This window comes from Doryrhamphus excisus, chromosome 13, assembly GCF_030265055.1.
Source record: "Doryrhamphus excisus isolate RoL2022-K1 chromosome 13, RoL_Dexc_1.0, whole genome shotgun sequence".
Classification (NCBI taxonomy): Eukaryota; Metazoa; Chordata; class Actinopteri; order Syngnathiformes; family Syngnathidae; genus Doryrhamphus; species Doryrhamphus excisus.
In genome coordinates, this window is record NC_080478.1 from 12,708,213 (window position 1) to 12,732,596 (window position 24,384).

Here is a 24,384-nt window from a genome sequence, read left to right on the forward strand (position 1 = left end):
CTTAGAGGACTCCGGTTTCCTCCCACATTCCAAAAACATGCTAGGTTAATTGGTGACTCCAAATTGTCCATAGGTATGAATGTGAGTGTGAATGGTTGTTTGTCTATATGTGCCCTGTGATTGGCTGGTGACCAGCACCCCCGCGGCCCTTTTGAGGACAAGCAGTAGAAAATTAATGAATGAATGGTTGGGACATGTCAAGACAAGACAGGGTTGGATGGAGGAGATTGATTTGCTGTGGTGACCTCTGAAGGGAAAAGTCCAAAGATAAAGGAGAAGAATTTATTAGGGATGATTATGCCTGTTGTGCGATAATTCAAATCTGCAATAAAAACCTGTTTTTCCGGTGTAATGACAAGACCCTCATCCATGTGTGCCACCTACTGCCACCGCGCATGCGTATGCAAACACAGTTGTTGTTGTGTTGTAACATTTGAAATACAATATATGTGTCCCTTTTGAAGGAAAGTTGAGTATTTAGACAAAATAACCCAATGCTAATGTATGCTGTCATTTAATATACATTTTTAACTACATCCTTTTAAACAATATTTACGATTATGATGCTAATCACAATCTTTGATGACATGATCTTGGCCTCCGTTCACAATCATAATGAGTGGCTTGTCATGTTAATAACATTAAAACATTTAAGGGGGACCTATTATGCTTTTTCTGACCTATAAATGTAGTTATAATGTTGTATTCTCGTGTTAAACGATGCCAAAGTTTCAGATAATGAGGTTTGTGCATTTGGAAGTGAGCCCTAAAAGAAGTTTGGGATGGCGCAGAAAGCTCAGTTTCAAAAGGCGTGGTAAAACTGCCTCTTTGTGATGTCACAGACTTCCTTATATGGTTAATAGTACTTTGGGCGTGTGGAGTGGGCATGCCCGGAGGCGGGCTGTGGGTGGAATAAATTAAAACAGACAGTCTTTGTCAGGAAGCATAAATGAAAGGAAATACAACTGGAATAGGCGCAGATTCTGGAAAATCTAAACAGTTTTCTGTGCGGGTTATTGTGTGTAGCTGCTCTATATGAGACACCAACTCAATACAAAGGGTCGAAAAATTAGCATAATAGGTCCCCTTTAATGTAATTAATTGTAATTTTTAATTCTTGATGCTACAGCTGAAGGACGAATATGATGAGAATACACGTTATTGACATTTTGACAAGATGACACTGAATAAGTTAACCAGGAATGCTTAGTTTGCTGTATTATGGACATCTACTGTATTTACATTACTTACAGTTTTTGCAACAATATCTTGGCTTTTACAGCAGTTTTCAAATCTCTTTGCCTTGCATACAGGTTCCCTCACAATAGTATCCGGTATTTAAGGGCACGTGGGACTCTGTTGATAACGAGGCGTCCGTCGTAGCTGAGCGAGGCAAAGAGCCACGGATCGGCAGATGACCATTCAGCTGCATATACGCTGTCTTCATGCTCCTCGTAGGTGGAAACCACACTGTCCTTCAGAGGCTCCTTGCCCCTGCAAACAAAAAACACACGGGAAAAATAAGCAAGCTGAACAAACGACACAAAGTCATAAACATGAAGTGTGAAGTCCTGGTGATACTGTAATTATCATCATTTAATGCTAGAAATCCTTGAGGGCCTTGCATGTCATGACAACCAGTAAATAAATGAGCTAAGCTCATGTTTGACATATTAGTAGCTTAGCAGCATCTTAAAAGCTTATTTTCAGTGCTAAGGTGCACAAACAGTAATGTGTGTTGTTAATTGGTGTTATATTTGTAAATAAATTGCTATTTTGATATAAAACAACTATTTTTTTATGTTTGTATGTAGATATTTGAGAACAAATATTTGTTTCCAAGTGAAAGTTATGCTTTTCACAAAAGAGTGTTCTCCCTTCCCTAGTTGGGAACTGATATTTTCCTGAAACTTACCTATGTTCTACTGCTGATTACTAAAGTATGGAAAAAGGCAGTGTTATGAGTTTTGCTTTTTTTTTTCCCATAAGAATCACCTTGTTCATTAGGAGAAAGTGGAAGCACCTGTGGTGTCCACTTTTTTTCCTTTGGATAAATGAACCTGTTTTAGAAATGGAACATAAAAATGTCTGAAATTATATTTAGGAAGAAAATAAAAATATGGATTCTTGTGTTTAGAATATTGGCTATTTAAATTGATGATTTGGACTTGATATGGTTTTGTGCCCGTTCAATCATCTTGAGCCATGTGGATGCTCCTCCAACATTATTTTTGAGATATTGGAGTGGAAGTTTGTTTTTGTATTTGTCAACAAAGAGGAGAAACACTTATATGCTAGGACTACGTTAATAAGCCGTAGCACTTCAGTATGTGGAATCAAACTATAGAATGGATTGAGTAAGGACCTCAAACTATGCACAACGATAAGCGAATTTAAGGAACAATACAAGCAGTTGATGTTTGCTAAATACAAGGATGAAGAGTCTTGAACCAGTCATGATGTGCTATATATATATATCACTATATTGACACTTACTATGGTACCCATTATGTCATTGTATGGTCATATCACCTTGTACTTCGGCATGTGAGAAAAAAAATAATTATAAAAGAAAAAAAAACTTAAATTATATTAGAAAGGCAGGAAGTGAACAAATGGCGGTGTTTTGTTTTTTGTTCCCACAAGAATCAATTGTTCGTTAGGAGCAAGTGGAAGCACCTGTGGTACGACTCCCAGCTGAAGGTCTGAGTAATCAGCAGGGCTGGGCGAGCATATAAGGAGCATTTGCTGCTCAGTTCCTTTTTATTTTTTATTTTTTATTTTTTGTGAGTGTGTGAGAGTCAACACCCTCAGTTGACTCTCTTGGTATTTAGTGAGACTAAACTGTGCTGTGTGGGATTTTGTGTTTTGGCCTTCCACTGATTTCCACTCTTTTCTTTAACCGTTTTTTTTCTATCATTTGGATAGACTAGTGGGTGGCAGGAAGAATTAATATTCCCCGCCACCTTTTAGAACCCAAGACCCAGTTTTGATTTACATGCAGTTTGCAGTTAGCTTCCCCCTTAGCAACCTTTATTTCACTAGTTTGTGTTCTACTTGGGAGGGGAAACATAATAGGCAGAAACAAACTTTTTTTTCTGCTGAAAGACAGGGGTATTATCTTTCTTTTGGTACATCCCATGATTATATAGTCATAGAACACAATATCGTGTCTTTTGGAAAATGGCTGGGATTCAATGAATTACAAAAAAAACAAAGTGCATTCTAATGTATAGAAGTGGATATATCGCTACAGAGTAGGACTGCAACTTGATCCATTAATTCTTGATGTTACGATTTATGGTGCTCGGCCCCATGGACGGACAAAATGAATATGAACCAAAAACAGTTCATGGTTTGGCACACAAAAATGTTGATCAGTTTTCCAAAGTCAAACCTGATGTGTGTGAATATTTTGCTTTGCACAAAGATAATAGGTCTGCTTTGATGGATGACTAAGGAAGTGAACAAAATATTCACATTTCAGAGACAGAACTCCAAGGATATTTACATTATTAAATCAAAAAGCAATTAATCACATTCCAAAATAGTTGTGGATTAATTGGATGATTGTTGCAGCGCTTTAATACAGATCTGTATAATGCATTTGTATCTTAAAAGCATTAATTCAAAAAGTAGCTGATTGATTTATTTTATTTCCTAATCATGTTCAGATGCTAGAAAAATGTTGCTTACAGAAAAGATCACCACATCATGTATTCACGGTATAATTACAATACATTTTAAATACACAACCAATAACAGTAATGTTGGGGGGTTTTGTGCTGCAGAAACAGAATCAGAAAATGTATTCAACATGGCCAAAAAGTATTACATGAGACAGTGTGTGGGTGAGATATTTAATGTGAACTATCAATTACTAACCAAAGTCTAGCTCTCCAGGCATAAAGTAATATTTACATTTTTGGAAAAGCCTGGGCTGACTCATCATCAGAGTAGAGAAGTTCTGCAGTTGCTGTGGACTGGACTGTCCATAGAGGGTTAACAACTCACTGCTCCAGCAAATATGTGATTATGAAGGGTTGACAATTGTACGTGAGGGTCTGTCATTGAGTTAAGTGCTGCTATTACAGAAATACTGTAGAGGGAAGTGGAAGCATTGTGGATTGGGTACATAGTGGGTAATTACATCACATGAGGTCAAAAGCGTTTTTTTTTCTTTTTACCTTTGCCTTTTCTTAGAATTTTCTTGCATTCAAGTCACGATTTTGAGAATGACAGTGAATGACATGACGGCCATGTATAATTTTTGTTCAAGTCTGAAAACTATGTTGTACAAAACTTGTCATGCACAAGTTTCCTGTGGTGGCGCAGAACCGAGGGTTTAATACAACAAAACTCATCGCGCATTTGAAGCAACGTCACACAGGAAGCTCACATGGGACGACAAGAAGTCATGTGTTTACAACAGACAATATGACCAGTCCGTGTCGGTAGTGACTAAAGTCGGCTATACCCTAGATTCCTCAATGAGGTCAAAAGCGTTTTTTTTTGTTTTTTTTACCTCTGCCTTTTCTTAGAATTTTCTTGCATTCAAGTCACGATTTTGAGAATGACATTGAATGACATGACGGCCGTGTATAATCTTTGTTCAAGTCTGAAAACGATGTTGTGCAAAACTTGCCATGCACAAGTTTCCTGTGGTGGCGTAGAACCGAGAGTTTAATACAACAAAACTCATCGCACATTTGAAGCAACGTCACACAGGAAGCTCACATGGGACGACAAGAAGTCATGTGTTACAACAGACAAGATGACCAGTCCGTGTCGGTGGTGACTAAAGTCGGCTATACCCCAGATTCCTCAAGCAGTAAATGGATCTGTTGTTCTTATACCAACTGATGCTGATTTATTGTTCTTCGAGTAATATTCACTTCAAGAAGCCTTTTCTAAGATTCCACACAACAAAATAATAAAAGTATGTATAATACATGTTGGTATCAAATTAAAATTTGTACAGGATCGGAAGTGGTATTTTGCCTTTCAGGCCAACAACAACCTGTCGCCACAATTCAAGCAAAAAATATGACAAAAACAGAAACATCTTCAAACTTTTCATCTCTTACTTTTCATCCTGGTGGTTATCCTCTCCTTCGCTGAGCTCCTCATCGTCCACCAAGTGGCCAAACGGCTCAGAAGAGATGGACACCATATTGGACAGGATGAGGCGACTGTCACTACTGGCTGTCAACACCAGCTGGTCATGGCTGTGATTGTAGCGGACGCTCCACACCCTAGGATCAAACATAACAATTTAGCATTTCTCAAATAACAAAGGCTAGCTGGAAACAAGGCTGTGTACACTACAATAAGATGGTTATTAATAGGGATGGGCATTGTAATATTAATGGAGCCTGTTTGACTTCCCAGGTATGTTCTTGATTGATTTAATTTAGGGGGAAATTTGTTTTCATCGACTCTACATTAAAGGTACAACTTTACAAAGACAAAAAAGCACATCCCATACCACAATAGTAACGGCATGCAATCAACGTGACAATTAACAACAGCTACAGTACAGTAACTGGTTGACAAAGAGATCAGCGGGGCCTACTATTCAGGGCGGCTATGGCTGCAGGGATCAGGCTTTTCCCAAGACGGGCCTTCCTGAACTTAATTGTTCTGTATCTTTGCCCTGAAGGTAGTGGAGTGGTGTATTGATTCAGTGGGTGGTTGATATCCTGTGCTATGTTACTGGCGATGCGAAAGATGGACCGTTTAATTCTGTGAGGTTGTGTGTGGGGAGACCGATGATCTTAGCAGATGTATTTGTGACACATGCGAGTTTGGCCCATGTTGGTGACAGAAAACATGATGTGGTAAGAAGTGGAACAGTACAGAAGGATGTGTTCAATGATGCTTTGGTAAGGTTTATGCTGCTGTGGAGCTGAATAACTGCTAAGCGAACATATTGCACACCGATTTAGCCTGTTGTTCTGTGTAAATAACTTGCCTTTCCAGAGTAAATGTCTGTTCTTGGTCTTGAATTTTGTACAATAAATTATTTTTTTCTAATTTTTTTCTCGCTTTTTCTTTTTTAAATTCTTTTTTTTGTGTGTTAAAGATGCCAAAGTTTCAGATAATGAGGTTTGCGCATTTGGAAGTGAGCCCTGAAAGAAGTTTGGGATGGCTCAAAATGCTCAGTTTCAAAAAGGTGTGGTAAAACTGCCCCTTTGTGATGTCACAGAGGGGCAGACTTCCTTATATGGGCATGTCTGTAGGATTCCCTACCAGCAAAAGAAATGTATTTTAATCCATCAACGGCATTTCACACTGGACTGTTTTGTAAACATGGGCCAGTATGCAGCTGGAGTAGCCAACAAACCTGCTGAAGTTCGACGCCTTTCCAACATTACTAGCAAGCAGTAAGTAACAATTTGTCAGTGTTTTAAAAGCCGACATTTAAAAAAGATAAATCGTTGTTTATCACCGCCTATGAAGTTGGCTGCATAAATCGGAAAGGTTTCTACTAGGAAGTGTGACCAACCACATCGGAGTGGGTGTGCCGTGGGTGGGCCGTGGGTGGAATACATTAAAACAGACGGTTTTCACAGGAACCACGAAATCCACAGAAACACAGCTGATTAGGTGCAGATTTTGGAAGCACTATAAAGCGTTGTGTGCCGGTTATTGTGTGTAGCTGCTCTAAAGGAGTCCACAACTCAATACAAAGGGATGAAAAACTATCATTATAGTTCCCCTTTAAGTCTATAGGTGCAAGGGAGAGGGAGTGAAATTTTTCTATCTCCGTTTTACGCATTCATGCCCAAACAAATCATCCAAAAAACACAACAATCTCACAGTAGGATTCAGAACAAAACATGCATGTTTTCAGTTGCTTAAAAAAAACATTTGCTCCATTGCAGTTGAACCGCTAGAGTATGTGTTATCATTATCATACATTCTCTTTTCCTGTGCTTTCCCTTCAAGTCTCTTCTAATCCAATTCTTTTCTACACTGACACTGGCTCAACCCATTTCTGTTTATCCTTGGATCACTCAGGTTGTGAGTGCCTTTTCCGCCTCTTTCTTCTTTTCTCTGTGCATGTGTGTCACACTTGCTCTATCTGTGAGCTAGGGCACAACTCGGAGTGCAGTTCCATGAGTAACATTGCAGGGAGGGATTGAAGGATATCCAGACTGTTGACACAAAATCAGCCGCAGCCATTCTGTTCCTTCCGATCCACTAATCTGCTTCCTTGGTATATAAAAAAAATCTGTAATACCCTTAGAAACCCAGATGTCATGCCCTGTTTGTGGTTCCAACAATGAAAATGTGCAAGCAATGCACAAAAATACATGCATTTGAGGGATACCTAGAGCATACATACAGATGGAAATGGATGCAGAAATATGGACGTTGAGTATGAGAAAATACATATCAGTCGGTAGAGCATGCATAGAGATGCACACCAATCTTCTCCATCAGAATAGATATCATCTAGGGCCATCTACAGCTATGAGTATGTGAGTCAAGCTTATCTTTCTGCTGGAGATGCAACCTCTTTGAGTGTCTGAGTTTTGCATATGCCTTAATCAGGTAAGGAGTGGTGTCCTGCAGGAGTAGCCCAGTTTGGTTCCCAGACACACATCTATTCGGCTCACACAGGAGAGGGCGTCGCTCTCTTTCTCTCTCACACACACACACATACACGCGCACACACTGCTGCAGTACACAGTGTTCAGCTCCTGGCATTGCCTGTAGCTTCGCTGAGCAGAAGAGAGGCTCAAGCAGAACTGGTGCATTAGGAGGACCAGTGTGGTTAAACCTTCCCTGTCAAAAGGAGTAACGGCCTATTTAAAATGTAATTAGCGTATAACTACATTTTATTGCACCAGAAGTACTTAGGGCATTCAATTATTTAGGAGATAAAGCCATTAATAAAATCAGACACCAATCAACAATGGCGTAGAGGAGTTTTCATTGTTTTCAGCAGTGAAGTTGATGCATTTATACATTCTATACACAAAAAAACACAAATAATGAAATAACTCACAATGTTTTATAGCTTAAGTCTTGAATACTTACCAGAACATTACTTTTTACTCATTTCTCCTTGTATTAAGTTAGTAATTAACAATTAACCTAGTATTTGTAAGCTAGGGCATACCTGCCACTTTTGACTGGCCACAGACTTAAGAAAAAGCTGGCCTTCGGTTGATTGTACTGCAAAACAAAAGTTTAGTATTTTTACTGCAAATCTTTAATCAACCATCCACATCTACTCCATCAATTTTCTATGCCGCTTAATCTCACTGGGGTCTTGGGTATACTGGAGCCTATCCAAGCTGACTTCGGGCGAGAGGCGGGGTAGTTACTGACATGACTTGGACTCAAGTCCTCTTGGTCAAGGACATCACCATCTCACACACATAACATACACACATGAGTGTACCCACCAATGTGAGTGATCCTCCAGGGTTTTGATGGGCTCCTGAATGTTACGCACATCCCAGAACTTGACCTTGCAGTCGTCTCCACAGCTGGCCAGATAGTACTGTCGATTTGGGTTGAAATCAAGGTCGCGAACCAGCTGGCCATGAGCGTTCTCGATGCAGTAAATCTGACTGAAAGACAGACAGAGTTAAGGGAGAAAGATGAGATCTGGGACGAGAAATCTGGCTGGGAAGACAGGTGAGTAAGAATGCGTAGGGGGGGAGATTCAGCATGAAAGGATGAGAGGGAATACCTAGGAAGATAAATTCTAAGTGAAAAACAGCCAAATAGTGGGTTTGAATGAAATATAACGAGAGAAAGAGAACGATTCACAAGGTCCAGACATACAAGCAAGAACATTCCTGAGCTAAATCAAAGCATCCTATGTGTCTGTCAGCCAAGGCCAGTTTCAATAAGAAGCTGCCACCAGCAATGGTTTATTATAAAGGCAACTACACGGCTTTGAGTTCCTGCTAACCGAACGTTAATACAATGAAACAACAATGAAAGAGAGATGCTCCGCATTCTTTTTTTGGTCTGATTCACCACTTCCTCCCACTGCCACACATTTTCCTGTGTCCATTATGTGTAACTGTAAATGCCCACCAGGTACTGCATTGTACTTTTAATCATCTATTAAACAATAAAATATTTTTGATGAAATCCACTTTGTTCCCTTGCAGCCATTTTAGGCTGGAAATAGCTCGAATGACACAATTGAAATTGTCATTGGTCGCACAGTTTGGATATGGGTTATGGCAATGTAAAGAGGCTCGAAAGAAGTTTAGGATGGCTAAAAACACTTGGTCTCAAAAGACGCGGTAAAACGTGATGTCACAGAAGGGCGGACTTCCTTATATGGGCGAGGCTGTAAGCCAGCTAAGCTGAATGTTAAAAGCAGACTTATTATCAACTACTATACCGTCCACTGCTAGTGGTGAGTGTGACCGACTACAGCGGAGTGGGTGTGCCAGCAGCGAGCCGTTTTTGCGTCAACCACGAAATCCAAAGAAATACAGCTGAACAGGTGCAGATTCTGGAAAAACTATAAAGCTTTGTGTGCTGGTTATTGTGTGTAGCTGCTCTATAGGAGTCCGCGACTCAATACAAAGGGCCGAAAAATGAGCATAATAGGTCCCCCTTTAACTGTGGGTCATAATATCAAAAAAATATTTCCGTAAACTGATGATATTCACTCTCTATATATTCAGCACAAGAAAAAAAAACCCAAACAACAAAACAAACTTTATAACTGGAAAACCATTTACTCTCCAGGCCCGCCTATAAAGCTCATCTTGGCTGAGTTTTGTTCACCAGAGTGGAAAGCCTCAAGTGTTATGGCCCAGCTGGATGCCAACAGCAGCTAGCCAGCTAGCTAGTCACCCCTCTGATCACATTAGGCAATTAACATGCTAATTAAAAATCTCATTAAAATAAGGAAGGTATAGCGAATGACCCGGGGCAAACTGCTGGGCTTCAATTAGGTCAAGACAGCTAGAAGCCTTTGTGTGACTGTGTGCAGTCCCTGTCATCGGATGAGGCATGCACATGGAACATGACGTGAAAATAACAAGTCAAGGGTACACTGAAGATACAATACTATAACTATATATATATATATATATATATATATATATATATATATATATATATATACAGTTCAATATAGTGGTCTCCATTTGATATTACTATGAATCAAACCTTTTCTACCAATGGTAACATGCTATAAAGAATTAAGGGGGCATCACGGCTCAGGTGGTAGAGAGGTCGTCTCCCAACCTAGAGCAGAAGGTGGTGTTAATGTCAAAGATACTGAGCCGCCAGTTGGTCCTGATGCTGCGTTATCAATGAGTAAATGTGCTAACGGAGTGCCTTGGAGGTGGGAATGCCCGATACAAGTGAAAGATCATTTAAAGCAGGGGTCTCAAACTCAATTTACCTGGGGGCCACTGGAGCTAGGGTCTGGGCAAGGCTGGGCCACATCAGGTTTTCCCCCAAAAAAAACACATTTATGAAAAACAGAAAAATATACAAACTTTTTCAGTGCTTTTGTTCCGATTTTCCAATAAAAGCTCATATAGTTGGTGGGTAGACAAATTATTTTTTTCAGATTAAAATTAACAAAGCATTATTAGAGCCCTGTAGACATGACAAAACATATTTACAACATATTGCACAACTGCAGGGTCTTGAGACACATGCTAACTCGCAAACTAGAGAGCTAGCGACATAAACGGTAGCCTTCAAGTTATTTCCTTTAAACTTAAATAGCCAAAAACTTACCACTTCCACACGGATAGGGAAGATAACTATTAACAGTTATTTAACCTTTAACATGAACATTAATCAAACGTAATATTTTTTTCTGGGTACATGATACCATACAGCATCCATATCAAACTTGCGCGGGCCGCACTAACATTAAACTTTCATATCAAGGCGGGGGCCTCAAACTAGTGTCCTGTGGGCCAAATTTTGGCCCGCGAGCCGCGTGTTTGAGACCCCTGATTTAAAGAATGTTGATATTTCTCATTTTGTAGACATCAATCCTATATGCTAGAAAGTTGATGAAAAAACAGCTTACGTGTCAGCTTTGTCATCATAACCTAAACATATACCTTTTATCCATACATTACGCTTTTTGTGCTCTTTTACTGTTGTTGGTGGTTTTTTTTTTTTTTAGTAATTATAGTTTATAAGGTGTTGCGGGGGAATTTTAAAAAAATGACACAGGCTGTGCTTTGGACACCCCTATGGACACCTTTTGGACACCCCTATGGAACCAAACCCACATGTGACTTTTGTGAATTGTTGCATCCCTGTTATACTGTATATAATAATACGGTATATCCTCTCTCACACTTATGCATGTTTAATTTTGAAGCTAAGACACATGATTTATTCACACGGCTTCTACTCTCTCCTGTGTAAAAGCCGTGACCCAGGGCTCAAGGGTGGCTTGTGTTTAACCCGTTCCAGCGTGGAATGGGACGGGCCTGCCATGTGAAAAGGAAATGGAGCGGGAAATTGGGTTAGGTTCGCCCTTTCCCTCTCCGGTGTCACTAAGCAATCCTCACGACACACACATGAACACAAAGCAGCGTGCTCACACATCCACTCCCATGGCTCCAGCTAATAGTGAAGAGACCTGGGACTTTTTGTATGTGTGCGAGTGTGTGTTTGTATGAGTGTGGGGGGATTATAGTTGTGTCCTGCCTAAGCCACCAAACACACTCAATCTAATGTCATTCAGCCAGCAAGGCTGAGTGTGTGTGATGGGGGTTGATGGGGGAACCAGGGACCTATTACACACACTGATAGGCACAAGCAGATAAAAACTTGAAGCTGGGGACACACGCGCACACACATACTGTTGTGTGGAAATATGGTTACTGAAGCAAACACTTAGTTGTGTTTCAATAAACTCAGATTACAACGACGAGCATTACTTTACTGTATTTGGAGACCCTAACTTTAAGTAACACACATTCAAACTTTCACAAGTCAAATGTGACTTCTTTTGACCGTCCCGTGTGAAAGAAAAGTCCCCATTGTTCCCACAATCTGACTGTGTAAACAAATTCAGAAGGAATACCCGGTGCACACACACACACACACACACACACCCTCCTCTTGGCTTAGTCTAGCCGTTAAATCTCTCTGCTGACGGGATCGACTAGAACGCAGTCACGTGCACACACACACACACAGTCTCTGTTTCTATGACAACTGCTGTGTGAAAGGATGGAGAGAAGGGAAAAGAAAAATCGAAAGAGGAGAGAATCATTTCATTGCGGTTCAAAATTAAAGCTCAGCTTTGAGATTGGGCCGGCAGACAAGAATGAAAGATTTGGAGGGAGTGAAGGCGACAACGTGAGGCGGTGAGAGAGAATTTTGAAGACGGATATGCTAACACGGAGAGATGGAGAACAATCTGTTGGATGTATGAAAAGTCATTAACAGCCCACAACACATCCGGAAGGATTGTTAATGCCACAAGGTTTTTGAATGTTTGACTGGTTATTAAACTTCCTGACAAGATATAGACAGTGACCTTCTCTCTGTTGTAGATGTATGTTATTATAAAGAAGAGTCCATGTTCCGAACTCAGACATCTGCCACTAAGGGGGAGTGACTCATGCACTGCTGCTGTTTCTCCAGTGGGTGATTCTCTGCATTAGTTTCTGAAGTCACTTCCTTTTTAAAAAATCACATTAAGATCCAGTGATATTGATTTGGAATTTATAATAAAATATATGTTTATGTATCCACCCTCGGCCATCTCTGTGTGGAGTTTGCATGTTCTCCCCCTGCATGCGTGGGTTTTCTCCGGGTACTCCGGTTTCCTCACACATTCCAAAAACATGCTAGGTTAATTGGCGACTCCAAATTGTCCATAGGTATGAATGTGAGTGTGAATGGTTGTTTGTCTATATGTGCCCTGTGATTGGCTGGCGACCAGTCCAGCTGGGATAGGCTGTTTAAATTTCCACACCAGCCTTCTTTCCCAAATACATGGGTTGGATATTACATAATTAACACAATGTTGCATATTACATCAGTACAAATCCATGTATGTTTTATTGGCTGGCGACCAGTCCAGGGTGTACCCCGCCTCTCACCTGAAGACAGCTGGGATAGGCTCCCGCACCCCCGCGACTCTCGTGAGGAAAAGCGGTAGAAAATGAATGAATATGTTTATGTAATAATCCATCCATCCAAATAACTGTAATAGCATATTGAGTAGGAATTGAAACACACAAAACGTGAACCACTACACTACCAACGTCTTTGACGTTAAACATACTTTCCATTTGTATTCAGTGTACTGCGTGAGGTCATAAATACGTTTATTTTAAGTAAAAGCATAATATCCACTGTAGTTGAGAGGACTGGAGGCATATGAAGCATATGAAAAGGTTACATATAATTGATTTGACTGCAGCAAGGTTCAAAAGGTCATTCTCAAATCAGCTATAACTTATGGAATGCCATTTCAAAAACGGCGATGAGGTTTTGCATAATGGTCTCTCTTTTGAGTAGGAAATGTGATAGTCCTGATAGGAAACCTTTTTTGCATAATGCTACTATATTTGAATATGCAAATCATATATTATGAAGAAAAGATTTTGCACAATGGTTTATCGTGAATGGGTATGCCATCATGCAGGCATGTGGAAGTACTGTCAGATGCAAACAACAGGAGGCGTGAAAAGTATGGTATGTTTGGTGATGCACATTATGGACTAGACAATGTTTTGTCCGTGTAGAAGAGTTTTAATGCAGTCTTCTACTTCCAGGGGAGGTGCAGCGAGCTCCTGCTTCACTGCAACACTGCACCGCTTTTCAATATGCACCCCGCAGTGTATAGTATGGCTGCAAGCCAGGCATCTCCTATATGCTTCTCTGTTTGTAAAAAAATATTTCAGAGACACCTTCAGAAGACAGCTGAGATTTATAAGTATGTTCAGGTTGAGGTCTGTGTAGCACTACATTCCATAGTAGAGTAGGAGCGTCTACATTAATGTGGTCTATTATCAATATCTATTTACATGCCCACCCTACTCTTGCATTTTGCAAAAATATACTGTGTACTACATTGTACAATGACATTAAACACAGAATAAAACTTCCAAAAACATGCTAGGTTAATTGGTGAGTCCAAATTGTACATAGGAATGAATGTGAGTGTGAATGGTTGTTTGTCTATATGTGCTCTGTGATTGGCTGGCGACCAGTCCAGGGTGTACCCTGCCTCCCGGAGACAGCTGGGATAGGCTGTTTAAATTTCCACACCACCTTCTTTCTCAAATACATGGGTTGGATATTACATAATTAACACAATGTTGCATATTACATCAGTACAAATCTATGTATGTTTTATTGGAAGAATTAGGGTGCAGACCATATCGAGCTCTTTTTTTAGGATGTTAGATAACTAACAAAAGTTAACGGCAGCAACCGTGTTTGAGCATTTTTAGGCCTGAGGAATAGAGTTTGTACTTTCTTACTAGGAAACTAATGGGAATATATACTCAGCATGGCCTTGCTCACTTGGCTGCTTGTCTCTTTCGCTCAAAGCTTGGTGGAATACCTGATGACAAACGTCCATTTCCAATGATAGAATTAAAAAAAAACTTTGTCAGAATATTGATGACATTCAACACCATGCGTGCAGCGCTCTTATGGACTGCGGTTTTGCAATGCATTTTGCACTGTGTGTGTGTATGCCTGTCCAGACTGGCAAAAAGCCCTCCCGATGATGTAATGTCCTATTTCCACACTGTACATATTTCAAGTGAGGGACAGTCTACTTAAAATCTGAATAGGCGAGGCATTCGGCGTGGAAGCAGAGAGTATCTGCGACAGCAGCACCAATAAAAAGGCTTGTAGCGACGTTCTGAGGAGGCCTCACTCCTCAATGTCTTCCTTCTCCTTCTTAATTTGCACTCTGAAAAAATAGTGGCACACATCATAATATGTGGTTTTCATTCAGCAGGCCTTTGCTGTTAGAAATCCATGCCACATCCCTCTGTGCTCACGGCCAAATCGGCACTGTTGCATCTTTCAAAAAAACACAGTAGGAGGAGGACAGCCCAAATTAAGTGTGCATGAAGTCTTTAATTTATTATAAAGTGGAGTAATAGCAATTTTTCATCCATCTGATTAGGTGCTGTGATACACATCTTGTAAATATATTCTCTCCTCGTCTATCTCTCCTTCACCGCCACCTCTTTCAATCTCATCTGCACTTTGCTGTTAGCATGGTGATCGATAGCAAGATGATTATTATTCCTCTACCGGAGACCCCACACATACGCATATGCTGACCTAACACATCATCACGTGTCTCGCCAACATATACACACACAAACACACACAAAAACACACACTAAGCCAGAGGTTGCAAGATGTGTTACTGATAACCTACAGTTACAAGGTTAATGTGTGGCAGTACATGTGCTCCATGTCAAACAGGAGCATTAGTGCTCGAAAGCCGAGTACTTCATCATGCACTGCAGAGAGCAAATAATAAGGCAAAGAAAACAGGAATTAATTGATCCTTCATTGGGTCAGTATAAAAAAAGTAATTAGGTCTGATTGCTTATTCTAAAATGATGTTTATTAAAGATACAAATATAGATCAAACACCTCCGGCATAGTGTATCCGACATTAATGCGCCTTGTGTGGCCAGGGTGGGCAGCTTATCCTGTTATAAACTCTGGTTCTCCTGGTGCCATAGAATCCCAGTACACACACCGACACATGTATATGTTCCGAATGAGGGAAACATACGAAAGCGTTACACCTAGCACGCACGGAATGTAACCTCCGCTTAAATCTGGTTTTATGCTCCTGCAACGTACACCAGTACCACAGACTGTAAATGCTGTGATTGGTCGTCTTTTAGTACATTCATACAACTCATGCATTGTGTAAGCTTTCTCCTTGGATCAACATTTGCAATAAAAGTGACTGTTGTAACACACCTGTGTCCAAATTTGTCCTTGTTCACTCGTGACAAAGGAAGCTAACAAGCTAAATGGTCGACAAGAGATGTGGTAGTGGTGGAGTTGACATCCAAATATTTTGACCCAGAATGTTTTCATCCTTTCATCACACACTCAACCCTGATGAAAGGTTACTGTATAGAAAAGGATAAAGACAGTATCAGCGTCAGGACTATGCAGAAGCATAATTCAAGCTTTTCCAAGCAGTTATTTGAAAGATTACTGACTGCATATAACTATCGTGAAAAGATTGTTGTTGCAAAAAAAAATTAAGCAGCCATACAAGCTGCCGTCACAAAAGACATAAGAGGTCATATTTTGTTTGGTAGAACGTGAGTTGTGTCCCTTTAAAGAAAACTTACCTCATGGTGCGCAGGTCCCAGCCTCTTATGGCTGTGTCACTGGCCGTGGCAAGCTGGCTGCAGTTATGGTGAGGGCTCCACTTGCCAGAAGTGAACTTCAGCTGACCTTTACCCCCCAGCGTAGCAGTGCTGGAGATCTGCAGAGATCCAATCCACCTCATTATCATTTCTAAGCAGGCATGTGATATTAATCTAAACATACGCTGTACGATAAGCTTTGGCGGTGCATTAGGTTTTCTACAACATTAGCCTTTGTTTCAGAATGTGAAGGAACTACAGTGTCATTTAAATTGTTTAAATCAACATTGTAATTAACATTTTCCGTGTAAAATGCACTGTAACTCCAGTTACAACAGTAAAGTTAATATTTCATCAATGAATCATATCCTGCTTGCTGCTTGTATTTTATAATTACTGTAATTTCCAGTGAATAAGCCTCTACTGTTTTTAATCAACCTATAGTAACGTGGCTAAATTAAGACTACATTTACGATGATGCTTCGAGTGCAGCTTCAGAAAGTAGTGTTGTGGACAAAGGAAATGGAAGCGAAGTCTTAAGTTTAAGTCTTAAGTTTAATCAAGTGTAGAATTATTACGGCTTCTGTTTGGACGACTCGGACTGCAAACCACTATCACTGAAAGGTTTCAATGGCTGGACTGAATGAAGAGGACAGCTCAAACTAAATGCCTAATTTGCCACAAGACAATGAAGAGCTACAATCAGAGAGTGTGAGAGAGAGACCGACAACGTGTGTGATGAAGGAATTATGACACTTTTCAATTGTGATGCTTGTCAGACAAATGAAGTGGTTTTAGTTCCCAGGGAGAGGACATGGAAATTAATGACTTTTCTGGTATGCTACTGATTAACTAGTCATCTTACACTCACTGTTCGGCACTGTTTGGAAAAAGGTATTTATAAAATCAAAAATTTCAAAAAATCATCACATGTAACATCTTTCTGTATACAAAATATCACATTTTATGATGTGGAAACCTGTGGCTTATACAGAGATGTGGCCTATATATGTACAAATATTTTTTTGTCTGGAAAGTGTGGTAAAGCTGACCCTTGCTTCTTCCTGGTCCTGTGACAAAAAAACACTAGATAACTGTGTCTTAGTAATGCTAATTCATTTATTTAGGCTCGACTGAAACAATTAAATTAATTAAATTATCATTTGATACCCTGTTTTTTTTTTTTGTTTGTTTCTTTCAGCTTTCGCCTGATTACGGAGTCACTTTATATTCCGCATGCACTTCCTGACGAATATCAATGATGCTTACTAGTGGAGATTCGAACCTGGGGCATTTGCTTCAAAGTCCAGAATGCTAACCACTACACCACGGCGGCTCTATTTGGTACCCTAGTGAAGATAGAAAACCCCTTTTTTATGGTAGCTTTTATTTTGCCAAAAAAGATACTGAATATCCACCAAAGATCCATAAAAAATAAATAATAATAAATACATTTGCATTTGAGTGAAATAAGTATTTGATCTTCAAGCAAAGCATAACTTTGTATTTGGTGGAGAAACCCCTTGTAGGAAAGCACAGCACATATTTATTATGGATTAAAGTTAAAAAAACAGTCTTATCTTAATGCGGTTCTTTTTCAAAAACAATCCTTTGTTACTTTGGACATACTGTATGTTGATCCCATCTTCAGGTTTCTGGCTGAGGCGAGAACATTCTCATTCAAGATTTTAAAAGGTGCATGGCCCTGTCATTAGCTCCACGATGCAGTGCAGTCCCCTTGTATGCTTAGCGGAGAACCAGTCCCCGAGTAGAATATTTCTACCTCCACGTTTGACTGTAGTGAAGGCGTTCTTCAGGTCATAGTCAGCATTTGTCTGCCTCCAAACATAGTGACTTGAATTGATGCCAGGCCTTCAATGACTCATTCAAGTGTTCATTGGCAAACTTCACACAGGCCTGTGCACGTGCCTTCTGGAGCTGAAATATCTTATTGGCACGGAAGGATCTCAAGCCATTACGGCATGTTTCCTACAGTTCTTGGTCCTAACTCCCTTGAAAGCATTAACAACCTCCTCCTGTGTAATTCTGCCCTACAGAGAGAGAATGATCGACTGTTGCGTGGACTGTTCATGTTTTATTAAAGGGGTAACGTCACAAAATCGTCAGGGGAGCAAATAATTATTTCCTCCATGCCATGTGTAGGATGTACGCAATTGCTATAAAAATCACTATTATAATTTGCAATTGATCTTTTTTTTTTCTGACTGTACGCTTCCCCACCGTTCTCTTTTCTGTATTTTTCTCTTCACGTCACCCTCCCCTGCACTGTGGCTGTTGAAGCAGGGATCATTGATCAAGATGTCACCACACAGCTCATGGGAGCACCGTCATTATTTCTCCTACAGCAGACAGACAGTGTCGATGAGTGAGTGAGTGAATATGTGTGAGCGAGTGAGTGAGAAACAGAACTGGTACAAAGAAGAGGAGAGGGACTTTTGCTTTTTCCTCACAGGATTTGACTGCCAAAAAAATATGTTGCAATCTTATCACTATGTAGGATGCATCCATTTTCCATAGCACGCTCCCTATTCAGGGTCATGGAGGTCTGTCACATTGAAAGGAAAATGTGATGGTAGTATGGCATCTGTCAGATGAAACAGGATGTCAATTTAATAGGGGCTTGGTGACACTCTTGATCATTGTGCATACAGGTCGAGCGTAGATTTGTTCTGAAAATCTGAATAATGTGTCTTATGCACATTTTAAAGAAATGATGTATTCAGAGTTCAGTGTAAGCAGCTATGAAAATCACCTACACAGAACACTGTGGTTTATAGCAGTGATTCCCAACCACTGGGGAGTGGCACATTACTAGAGATCATCACATGTGCCATGGGGAAGTATTCAATCTCACTTACTTGGTCTGAAAATTGATATATTTACTACAAATGTATCTTTGCTTATCTATCTATGCCGGTGATTTATAGTGACAGGCAATTAAATGCTCTTCCAGTGGGTGGAAGAAGGTACATTATTCACTTAATTGTTATTTGGGTATATATACTTTTTGTGACATTTTCATTTGGCCGTGTGCTGCAAGTTTTTTATATATTTATTTATTTTTTTAGGTAAAATATGTGCCCTGGTAATCCAACTCCAAACACAGTTAGTAATGTATTCGTACTGACTGTTGCATGGTTACAAATTGTAAAACTACTAGCATTTATCACTATTATTTACTTTTTATCATGTTTTCTTGGCCAAGACCGTTTTTAAATACTGTGTTATCGCATATAAATATTAATAATGGGATTTTATCTTCTGCTTCCACTTCACTGTTCCGCTTCCACTGTTCTCCTGATATGCACTAGAAGAGTGAATTTAGTCCCATCACAAACTTTGGGTCATACAGAATTTCAGTAATCCTTCATCACAAACCATTTTCAAGTTACAACCATTTGAAAAATTAATATCAAAAGTGAATATTTTCTTGAAAAGAAAATAATTCAGAAGTAATTCAGAAATAATTTCAGAAGATATCTAGCAACTTTCATGGTTTTCTTAATTTTTTCCAACATTGTACTTTCCAGAAATGTAACTCTAATGAGCTATTTTTGTTGTCATTGTTATATTTGTCGAAACTAATGTACCTTTAGTTGTACAAGGCATTAAAATGAACAATAATTTTTTTCCATGACACCCCGTGCTGTAATTTCTTTCTTTTCATTAAATACAGTAAATATTTACATATACCAGACATAGTTGTTAATGGTGATTAATCCGTTCATTAATCTGTGATTAATCTGAATAAAATAAAATCATATGGCGCATCCCTAATTTTAACCAAAAAAATCTAAATTGGCTATCATACTCTGCAACATGAACCTTGATTAATCATGATTAATTAGTTGAGCATTTCTGATTAATTTGATAATTTTTTAATAATTTCACAGCACTAATTTTAACAAAAATAAATTCCAACATGGGTATCACACCCTGAAATGTGAACCGAGTCCAAGTCAAAACAAGCCAATTCCACTTCCAATGGATTGATGCAGAGCAATGAAATTATCTTTATTTTTATGACGATGGGCACAGTCAAACGACTGAAACAATTGCAGCCAATACCAGAAACATGGTGTATTCTTTTGCGGTGCACCGCTCCGTAAATAGTTCTCGAGCGAGTCTCGAGAGTGTGGACCAAATTAACGTGTTTAATTAATGCATGGAAGCACGTACGTAACCCCGAAACATCGTTACACTAAACGCTGTAAACTTGATATTACAGTATTTGCCAGATACTATATTTCCATGAGTGAGTTGGCTTGCTAATGGTTGCAAGTACTTCAACAGGTATAGGACATGGTGTGTGTGGGAGTGTGGTGACAAAGGAAAGATGTTTGTGCTCATTTCCATCACCAATTCTAATTGATGAGCTATGCACATGCAGAGTCACAAACACATAAATCTTCCTTGGGATAATGCACATTTGTAGTACATGTATGCAGATGATCCTCTTCTTTATATGCATACACACACTTGCCCAAGCGCCCACATTGAAGACATGATAATCTAAGCAAAGGCCTCGTGAGAAAGCAGGAGACACAGTTTGAAATGAAAACATCTCCCAGTGACAGAGAGCGAAGAAAGTGGGATGAGAGGAGGAGCAGGGAGGAAAGAAGAGATACTAGTATTCTCATCAGCGAAAGAGGAATGTGTTTTGACTGCCAAGTTTTTTCTTCTCTTTTCCCATTCCCTTTCTCCTAATCAAGCCCACTCTCTCCTTACATCCATACATCCCGCTCTGCCTTCTAGCCTACATCTTTCCAATCAAGCTTGGCCATCCTTTGCTCCTTCCATCTTCCTTTTCTCATTATACAGCCTCCCCACTATTACTTTCCAGCTCTCCTTTTCTCCCTCGATATAGGATTTAATACCTCTGCTGTCCAGTGTTGGTGTCAGAAGATAGGATTAAGACCTCGCATGCCCCTGTGGTCACACTTGACCTCACATTGGGGTCACTGTACTTGCTACACGCACACACCCACAGTTAATCTCAAAGCAGTAATCCAAGTATAACCTTCATAGGCACTGGAAAATATAGGATTAGAAATTATAAGCACATCAGTTCTCTTTTTGGTTGAACCACTTAACCTCACGGCAATACTCGACTAACACGGTATGGACAAAAAATATTGACACACACCACTAATTTTATTTTTGAGCTGGACTCCTTATGTGTAAATTAATTATAATTCTTAACTTCACCATTTTTTTTGGTTTCCATCTTTAAGAGACTTGTTTGGGGAAGGCCTTTTTCTTTTCCATAAAGTTATGGTTGGATAAGTTTGGTACTGTCCCACACAGAGCCATGACTTTATACAGGGTCCGCTATGTCAACACGATAGCTTACTACACAAATGTAATAACAATTTCTTGTTATATATCTCAATGATTAACTAATTGATTAAGAGATATGTCTAAGATTTGTGATTACATCAGAATGATTGCAGCTTAGGAGGGTTGAGTATGAGAGCAAGAGACAGAATGATTAGTGGACACTCTGCTGTTGTCACAAGCAGAGAGGACGTGCGCGTCTGATAACACCAAGACGATATGGTGGTTATCAAATAATGAGTTCACTATTGCAAGATACGGTGTGTGTGTGTGTGTGTGTGTGTGTGTGTGTGTGTCTTACTGTGGCCTGTGTAGAGCTCTCACTCAGGTCCCAGAGTAGTACATGGCTATCAGCCAATGAAATCACGCGCTTGCCATCCCCCATTGGCTCCCACAGCACACTGTGAATTCACAAGGACACACATACAAATAAACACAAAGTCGCAAACAACTACAGTCGTAACGCTGATTTGAACATAAGATACAGAATTACAAATTTAAACAAAATTTAAAACATTCTTTAACATGAATACAATTGTGAAAGGACAATGTGTTGGTAGTCAGGGGGCATCAATAACTGTAATTTATCATTTATACTCAACAGAAATGCACATCCATTTCAAAATGTATGCCTTTTTAAAAATGAGATAACCGATAGCTGTTTTGGAGGACGACAATGTATCCAACCAGACATCATATACATTTTCTCTGCGTTCCAATACACAGCTGGATTCAAGCACAATTATGAGTCAACTTACTCCATCTAGTGGGTGAGTTGGTAAAACAACTATTTGATAAAACTGTGCTAAAATTGTTAACGCTGTAGATTGAGATACTGTTCCTGGCCCTTACTGAGATCTCAAGCAGTCTCCGGAACACCGGAACCAAATACTATGTCTAGTCTTCCAACTCTACTACTGCTGCATGCACGCACACACACACCAACATCAGAATCAGAATCAGAATCAGAAAAGGGTTTATTGCCAGGTAGGATCAAACACATTCTAGGAATTTGTTTTGGTATAGTAGGTGCAGACACATTATTAAAAAAGAATGAAAAATACAAAATATACAGAATAAACAGTATAAATATATGTACACAGTCTGTTTTTTGTTTGTTATTCCGGAAGTGCAGTCTGATTGTTTTTCCTAAAAGTCCAAACTGGGCATTAATGTAACGCATATAAGATTAAGATATTAAGATATCCCTTGATTCGTCCCTCAGTGGGGAAATATGTATATGATAAATAATAATAAATTATAAATTATATTTAGTGAAATTGTCAAAGTGACAGGATGAGGCAGAGGTGGGGTGTGAAGAGTGTCAGGTGGGGTTCCGAGCCTTGTTGATGAGGCTTGACAGCAGACGGGAAGAAACTGTTCTTGTGGCGTGAGGTTTTGGTCCTGATGGACCGCAGCCCCCTGCCAGAGGGGGGCGTCTCGAAGAGATGCCATATTATTTACATAAACTACAACAAAGGAGTCAAAAGGGAGTCAAAATAGCTGAAGGTGTGCACCATTATTGCCTATTACTTTGGCATTTAAACAGGACAGTGGCTTTGAGCATTGGCTCTCGCTCATATGGCCCTGAGCAAATAAGGTAGCACATGCATAAATTAATGAATGCTAGTGGACATAACAATTCTCTTTACAACAACTCTAAACAATAGCTAAAAAACAATTAACACATAACAGTAAAACCAACAACCTAATTCTGTCAATGATCAAGGGGGTAGAGTTGCCGACTTGATTCCTCTCTATATACTTCAGGCAGCATACCATCTGATCCACAGTATCTACACCTCCTTAGAGCTGGTTGTAGAAGAAGATCACGTCTGGGTTTTTTTTCTTTTGGCTGTTTTCATCCACCATCTTGCTGTCCTTTTTTCTGACGTTGCTGATCATGTTCATGCTGCCATTGAAACCAAAGTCAGTCCTGCGGACTGGACGCTTTCATCACTGGAAGGATGTTTGGCTTGTTCTGTCATAAAGTTCCCACAATACACCCTAAAAAGTGTTACATGCAGTTGTTCATTTAAACTAATAACTGCCATTTAAAATGTGATAAAGTTATCAATTTGATTGTGAAAACCATTAAATTTGCATTTAACTAAATAACTAAATATACGTACATCAAAGGACCGAACACTAACTTTTAGATTTCCTTCAATTTCTTTTTCTTCATGTCCTCCAGGTCATATATTTGGTTTGAGTCTAATGTGACTTCCATGCTCTACATTTTAAAGGTGCAATAATTCCAGACTGCAAACATACCAAGCTTGTTTCTCTGTGGAGTACGTCATCGGTTATGTCATTTTTATTCCAATATCGGCCAATAATATTGGTCTGCTGATATTATCAGACATCACTAGTCAGAATCTGTTGAATCTATCTGGTTGAGGTGAAAGTCATGGGAGTTTTTAACCAGGTAGGAGTGGTATAGCCTATAGTATAGCCTGGTATATTTCAACTTGTATGTATAATTATGAGTAGATATTTGAACATCCATCTTGGTAAAAATAGTTAATTGAAATTGATTTGATTATTATAATTATTGAAATTTATTGGCTTTTATTATTAAGCTTTATTAAGCTTAGTCCACAAAAGGGCTGAGGTCGGACTTCGGAATGGCCATTCCTCAAGTTTAATTTTATTTTAATTTTATCCATTCCAAAAC

At 39.5% G+C, this 24,384-nt stretch overlaps 1 protein-coding gene across 1 annotated transcript in view; it reads right to left on the minus strand.

Annotated features, from left to right (window-relative positions):
* Window positions 1–239: 239 nt before the first annotated feature.
* eipr1 (EARP complex and GARP complex interacting protein 1) overlaps window positions 240–24,384 on the minus strand; it is a 35,104-nt gene continuing 10,959 nt past the window's right edge. The window contains exons 5-9 of the mRNA XM_058091269.1: window positions 22,009–22,108; window positions 16,332–16,468; window positions 8,421–8,588; window positions 5,088–5,255; window positions 240–1,494 (exon numbers count right to left, since the gene is read on the minus strand). Of these exons, the coding sequence (XP_057947252.1) occupies window positions 1,320–1,494; window positions 5,088–5,255; window positions 8,421–8,588; window positions 16,332–16,468; window positions 22,009–22,108 (748 nt within the window). The 3' untranslated portion in view covers window positions 240–1,319. The remainder of the gene's footprint in view (window positions 1,495–5,087; window positions 5,256–8,420; window positions 8,589–16,331; window positions 16,469–22,008; window positions 22,109–24,384) is intronic.